At 38.7% G+C, this 7500-nt stretch overlaps 1 protein-coding gene across 2 annotated transcripts in view; it reads right to left on the bottom strand.

Moving 5' to 3' along the window:
* Nucleotides 1–7500, bottom strand: part of LOC144962656 (uncharacterized) — a 66011-nt gene that overhangs the window by 41794 nt on the left and 16717 nt on the right. For both annotated transcript variants that reach the window (XM_078895768.1, XM_078895769.1), the window contains exons 15-20: nt 6092–6309; nt 4935–5026; nt 3834–3952; nt 2337–2489; nt 1084–1201; nt 1–174 (exon numbers count right to left, since the gene is read on the bottom strand). The exon at nt 1–174 is cut by the window's left edge and continues 85 nt beyond it. In XM_078895768.1, the coding sequence (XP_078751894.1) occupies nt 1–174; nt 1084–1201; nt 2337–2489; nt 3834–3952; nt 4935–5026; nt 6092–6309 (874 nt within the window). The remainder of the gene's footprint in view (nt 175–1083; nt 1202–2336; nt 2490–3833; nt 3953–4934; nt 5027–6091; nt 6310–7500) is intronic.

The following is a 7500-nucleotide window of genomic DNA, read 5'->3' as shown; positions in this document are numbered from 1 at the left end:
AGGTCAGGGAACCGTCAATTTTGATGGAGGACGTGGCTTGGATACGCAGGGAGACGGGCAGACCAGCCTCAGTGGGAAGGGTCAGCTGGTAGTCAGACAAGTCGTACATGGTGTTGAGTTCCAGGGGAAGACCCATTCTAAGGCCTTCCTCGTCATAGGTCAAGGGGTACAGTCCTGCGTATAAAAAAGAGATAAAATTTGAAAATGTTATCAGTAATATGTCAGAAATCGAAAGTACCTATTACAATGAATAAATAAATTCCCTTTATTCATCCCTAAGGGGAAATATTTCTTTAGGATATATTCCAAGGGAAGACTGGAATTTCCTAGGCGTCTGTCGCAGTGTAGTTCCGCAAAATTAGATAAGGCTAGGTGACTTGCTCAAGGCCCGTAGTCGAACTCGGTACCTTTTGGGTACAAAGCAAAGACTATATTATCGCTGAGCCACGCTGTTCCATAGACTTTATTGAAATATCACCAATGAAAATGGTATATAAGTATAATTTTATTACAGCAGGTAGGATGTGTTCTGAAATAGACTTATCGTCCTGGAAATATTTATATTTATCTTAACAATACACGACTTAACCCCCTCCTTACCAACTATAGGAAAACCGTCCCATTAGTTACGATACAACCAACAATTTTCTTATTCAAATTTCTTTTTGTACATCATTGGACACCTTGTGAAGCACTTTAAGCACGTTTAGTGGATATTGCGCTATATAAAATCTCAATTTTTGTTGTTGTTTGTTGTTTAATTTCTTTTTGTACATCATAAAATTTAAAGAAAATGAATAGATCTAGTGTGTTGTAGAGAACGTTTTGCGAAAGACATTATTTATAGCAAGAATTTTACTGCTATTATGTCTGAGTGATAAAAAATATATTTTATGTTAGTTGGGTGTGAAGTTTTGGGGAAAACCTTGAAAATGGCTGGTAAGGAGAGGGTTAATTCAGTGCATATTTTAGTTCACTTGAGGCAATAGAAGCTCTGTGCAAAAACACGAATTCTGTTATGACATACCCCCCCCCCCCCCCCGTCTGATGAATGCCTTTTCAACTCCAGGAATACAATTTTACCTGTGGCGGAGACGGTTCTAAGCAGGTTGGTAAAGTCCAAGTATCCAAGTTCGTGTCCCATGATGTTGTAGTAGAGATTGCCATAGGGTGTAGGCATGGAGCGTTCCTTGATGCGGAGCTGAAATTTAAGTGGGTGAAAAAAAGAAAGAGGAGATTTTTTTAAACTAACGACAACTTGATAACACAGTAAACTGTATCCTAATGTGCGGTTATTTGGTCTGGTGAAATGACACTCACCTTCGGGCCAGAAGATCCAGGGCTCGAATCCCTATCTAAGCGCATTGTTGGCGCATCACATTCTTTCACCGTAATCAGATTTAAAATGAATGCCTGGCAGTTAACAGTGTTGTTTTTGTCCGGAAAAGAATTGTATTATCGCCGAAGAGGCGACATGTCTCATTCTGATTGGTAGGTTTTACTGTTGACCAGGATTGAGCATATTAATTTAGTGGATATTGACTTATTCCTTTTAATTCCATCTGGAGACGAGGGCGTCCACCGCGGATCTCCATATGGACTGGACGATCTCCAGCTACCACTATTGCCACCCCCCTATTTTGACACTTTTCAATTCTGAATGTAGCGTTCTTCGCCACTTTGTAGATGGGCGTCCTCTTCGTCGTTGGCCTTTCGGGTTCCAGTCAAGTCCTGTCCTTGTGATGGATGGGTCTCTTCTCAGGGTGTGTCACACTACTATGTTATGACGATCGATCCAATCAACAAAGTCCGTACCGCGAACCCACCCGGAAGCTTCGTCACAACACACCGTTCAACTAGATGCTCTGCGGTTTCCGGTTCTTGTCTACATCGGGTACATGTTGGACAGGTGGAAAGTCCCCACTGATGAAGCGATTTTGCCGTGAGGCAGGTCCTCGACCGAAGCCGATTCGTTACCACCCAGTGTCTACTCTTACTGGTGGAGAAGCCTGGCAACTTCTCACCAAGTTTAGAGGAGTGTATATCCCCGCCCCCTCGAGGGATTGCATTCGTCCAACCCGACTTCCATCTTGTACATCTGTGTGTGTATGTGTGTGTGTGTGTGTGTGTGTGTGTGTGTGTGTGGCCAATCCATATCCACTTTCTTTGTGGTAAGGTTGCTGCAATAGGTGTCAGTTGGCAATTGTCCCACATCATTTTTGTTGTGAATTTCTCTGTCTATCGATTTGTTTATGATTTGACAGTCGATACTGCGCTATACAAATTCTCAAGTATTTAAAACTTCTTGTACTTTAAGCACAGCATGTCATACTTACAGTCTTGAAAATCTGGTTGATAGCGTCTTGAGGGCTGATGTCTCTGGGTCCTCTCTTCAGAAGGTCAAAGAGAGACTTGTTCTGGGTCAGCAGTCCACGGGGTCCCCACAGCTTGTTCAAGAATGGACTCAGGCCTTCTGTGTCAAAGCCAATCTGTTGAGAAAAAATGTAGAGAGTTCAGCATTAGAAAATTGTTTAAAATAAATAGACTAGTATTGAATAGTGCATGCAATTCTCTACCAAAAATAAAGCAAGCAGTAACCAAAAAAAAAAAAAAACGACAAAAAAACAGCTTGAACTTTTATAAAGCGCAATATATACAAAACGGGCCCAAAGCGCTTTACAAAGGGTCCCTGGCCAACAGCAACATGTAGCATGTAGAACGAGACATGACGCCTGCTAGGCGATATTACAATTTTTAGACAGAGACTGTTGACGGCCAGGTACTCATTTTACACCTGAGTACAGTGAGAGAATGTGGGTAAAGAGCCTTTTCCAAGGAATCAACTATGCGCCGAGCGAGGCTCGACCCCAGGACCAAATACTCTATTGTACAATACAATTAACGAGAGTAAAAAATATATCTGACTAGTCAGTCCAATGCATCCATTGCTAACTTTAGAAAACTTTACTGAATCAATGAGTTTGAAAAGTCTTTTGCATTTATCATTGTACAGATAAACTAACGATGGTTATAACCGCTTTGCTGTCTAGCCCTAATAATAAAGTGTCCGTATTACGACTTTGCCAAGTGACAGTAAATGTTTTAAAGAATCTGATTTCAACTATAAATTCCAAGGCTTCATAGTTTTTGCCAAGATGAGGGATTTTTTAAAAATCGATCGATGTATAAATGATGATTTTTCTGGCCCAAATTTAAATATGTGTCTATTTTTTTCTCCAGAGTATTCCAGTATTGGCACCAACAGATTGTGCGGCTATGTGGTCTCGTGGTATGACACTCGCTTTCGATTGGAAGGTCCTGAGTTCGAGCCTTGCTCGGCGCATAGTTGAATCCTTGGAAAAGACTCTTTCCTCATATTATCTCACCGTACTCAGGTGTAAAACGAGTACCTGTCCGTTAACAGCGTTGTCTCTGTCCGGAAAAAAATGTAATATCGCCTAACAGGCGTCATGTCTCGTTCTACATGCTTCGTGTTGCTAGTGGTCAGGGACCCTTTGTAAAAGCGATTTGAACCGATTTTGTGGATATTGCGCTATATAAAAGCTCAACTTTTTTTAAAGCTCAACAGACTGGAAAGGACGATATAGTGTAGGTGTAATGCCAGCTATAATTTTACAATGGTTCATTGTGGGGCAGCGTGACTAAGCGGTACGGTCTTTGCAGAGAAAGATAAAGGGACTAAATGTGACTTAATTTACGGCACTGCACTGCGGCCGACGCGCGGATTATCCCAGTCTTCCCCTAAAGACAAATTTCCCCTATGGGATGAATGAAGGGAATTTTTTACAAACATGATTTATTTAAAAACTCACTTCAAACAATTGACTGATGAGCCCGTAGTTGTAAGTGTCCACGTTGATTGCAGCTCCCATGTACCTGGACATATCGCCGATGGTGGTCAGGGCCAAAGCAGCGCCTCTCTTGTAGTCATCTGGATACACATGGTAAAGAGATTAACTTGAAGCAATAGGTCGGTTGAAAAGTATTCAACTTGTTATTTAAGCCTATCCCACCTGCAGCAAAATCGTCACATTTGTTACGACACAATATACATTTTTCTTATCAGATTTATTTTATATATCCTAAACTTTGAAGAATGATCTCTGTTTAATTAATAAGAACAAAAGTTGTTTTGTAGAGTGTTTCTTTGAGTTTAAAAAATCAATTTTTCTGCTGGGTAAGCCTGGCAATTTGGGAAAATACTGAAATTGATTGGTAAGGAGAGAGTACTGCCGTACTCTGAGAAAAACCCTCAAATTTATAATTTGGCCAAAAACCTCGTTCTTCAAATATTGATCGATTTAAATGACCCTCATATTGGCAAGAACTCTCAAACCTGGGACTTTAATAAAGACTTTGCGTGGTCCCAGGTTTGAACGTATTTGCCAAGATGAGTGTTATTTTAATCAATCGATATTTGAAGATCTAGTTATCTGACAAAATTTTTAAATACGAGTTTTTTTCAGAGCACGCTAGTTAACTGGTTAATGGGTTCAATCAAAATAAGGAAATTGAGGGTCATTTTGTCTTTAAAAACAGAGGAAGACCGCAGGGGCTATTTGCATGACTTGTACAGCAAGAGGAAAACGTTTTGTTAAAAAAATCTTTTCTAAAAAACGAAAAGAAAAGGATACGTGTAATGCTCATGTGCATATAAATATGATAGTAATTAATGCTTTATATCATGTATTTTATCTATCTAAATTGACATTTCACTCAATATTCTTAAAGCCATGTCTAACCATTCAATTGGCGAAATTAAATAACTTTACTATTTATTATTACATTAATTAAACATTTACGATGAATCCTCATCATAACGTTATAACAGTCATTTGATCTATTCTATTATAGAATTGAAATACATCCAAACTTTCTAATAGTGTTGAAATGTAAATGTCCAAAGTGCGTACCGCTTAAGTGTCCAATTCTCTTCACGAACGACTGTTCGAGGCCTGTCTGTCCTTGTGGAGCAAACTTGAGGGCAGCAGTCATATTCCTCTTACTGTGTGACCAAACAAACAAAATAATGAACTCAAAATAGTCAGATATTCCTGTAAGTCCGCTTTAGGTAAAAAAAAAACTTGAATTGTTTTGGGGTTTTTTGGTGCGGCTATGCGGTCTTGTGGTATGACACTCGCTTTCGCTCGGCACATAGTTGAGTCCTTGGAAAAGGCTCTGTATTCACATTCTCTCACCGTAATCAGGTGTAAAATGAGTACCTGGCCGTCAACAGCGTTGTCTCTTTCCGAAAAAAATTGTAATATCGCCTAACAGGCGTCATGTCTCGTCCTACATGTTAAGTGTTGCTGTTCGCCAGGGACCCCCTGTAAAGCGCTTTGAGCACGTTCCGTGGATATTCTCTATATAAAAGCTCAATTCTTTTTAATTGTTTTAAGTAAGACACGCCTTTTTTAATCTAAAAGAGAGGTCTATTGAAATTTTATCTGGCTTTAAAACCAGAAAAAAATGAAACTGAACAAAAAAGTTAACTTTACAAAATTGGTTGCAGTAGATGACTTTCACGGAATGTATATTAAAATAAATAACGAGTTTATATAAACTGATATACAAGAAAATACACGGAGCATATTTATGGCCTCACAATGCACATTGTGTTCTATAATGCTGGGTTTAGTATCCGAGCAAGCCATAAGACATATATATTAAAGCAGTCCTTCAGAGCCATTCGGCCCATGGAGCCGGAGGTTATCCCGGTTTCTATAGCGTAAAATGGACAATAGGAATTGCTTCCTGTCATTTGGATAGGACGCTAGTCTATGGCAAAATACTTTCCGACTAATATAACAGACTCAGCTGCTGGGTGGTGAGGGTGGCCAGAAAAAAATTTCGACTGCACCCGGGATTGATCTCGGTCCCTTTGATTGCCAAGCGAGTGCTCTACCAACTGAGCTATCGGGACCTCCCATATATATATTAAAAAGCGAAGAAGAAGAAAAAGAAGAAGAAGAAGAAGAAGAAGAAGAAGAAGAAGAAGAAGAAGAAGAAGAAGAAGAAGAAGAAGAAGAGTCCATTTTTAGCCAAAGTAAATATGATATGAATTGCTTACTATTCGGAGTCTGGTCTGTAGGTAGAGTTGGAGAAGGTAGTGAAGTAGCTGTGGACAAACCCAGAGAGCTGAGCGTCCTTCTCGTGGCGGAGAGACATGGCAACGGTTTCGTACACGGGGAGTTCGGGCTTCAGCGTTGCGAGGGTGTAGAAAGCAAACTGGCGGATTTCAGATTTCTCAGATGTGGTGAGATAGAGTTTCAGCAATGTCTTGATGGCCTGGAGGGTGGGGTAATGCGAGAGATAGGTGGCGATGAGTGGAACGTTTGGGGTTAGGTGATGGTTATGGTGGTGACGATGATAATAATAATAATAATAATAATAATAATAATAATAATAATAATAATAATAATAATATAATAATAATAATAATATAATACTTTATTGCATCCCAAAAAGGAAATTTTTTGTACAGACGTGTTATAATTTACACATAAGATAAAAATACAATGGAAATAGGATGTATATATATAAAAAAAGGAGCAGCTCTATAACCAGAGCTGCGCTTTATAATATGAATAATTTCAACACTGTAAAATAGTTAAAACTGTCACTATAAATTGAAAATTGAAAAGATTGCAAAACAAATAAATTAATAAATTAATATTTATATTTTTAAAAAGTAAAAATGAGAAATAATTATATAAAATGATTATTGCTTGTTGTTATAAAGCCTAATACTGGACGGCAGAAAAGATTTTCGGTGTCTCTCTGTTTTCGTTGAAATAGAGAAAGGGCGACCACTTCTTTCTGACATAATAATTGATGGTCTTAGTGGATGATACTGGTCATTTAATATTTTAGTTATTTTATTTATACAAAATTTCTCGTATAAAAGATCTACATCGTCAACATCATTTATATAGCGTTTAATGGATTTTTTAATATTTGAATTTATTTTGTTCCTTTCCACTGCTAAGCAATTGCCTCCCCAAGCTGTTATACAAAATGACAAAACACTTTCGATTACTGCTCTATAAAATAATGTGCAGAGGGTTTTATCTATTCTAAACTGAGAGAGTTTCGATAAAAATATGTACGTCTGCACATCTTATGCCTAATTATTTTCAAGTGTTCATCCCACTTGAGCCTGTCATCAATCGTTACACCAAGGTATTTGTAGTGAGGAACTCGCTGGACGAATTGGTCCTTTAATTTTAACGGTTCTATCGGTTCCTTCACTCTCCTAAAGTCAATCACTAGCTCCTTTGTCTTGCTTATGTTAAGCTCTAGGTGGTGGGCATCACACCAAGACACAAATCTATCAATTTCTTGCCTATAAGCCACTTCGTTGCCATTTGTTATGAGGACCTTGAAGAGCGGTGTCATCTGCAAACTTTATTAAAGGTACACTCAGGTTTTGACTTCTACAGTCATTCGTGTATATTGTGAATAATACAGGGGACAATA

Source organism: Berghia stephanieae, chromosome 1 (assembly GCF_034508935.2).
Source record: "Berghia stephanieae isolate SIO BIC M18660-M18661 chromosome 1, UCSD_Bste_1.3, whole genome shotgun sequence".
In the NCBI taxonomy this organism is placed as follows: Eukaryota; Metazoa; Mollusca; class Gastropoda; order Nudibranchia; family Aeolidiidae; genus Berghia; species Berghia stephanieae.
This window is presented reverse-complemented; position numbering and strand designations above follow the sequence as displayed.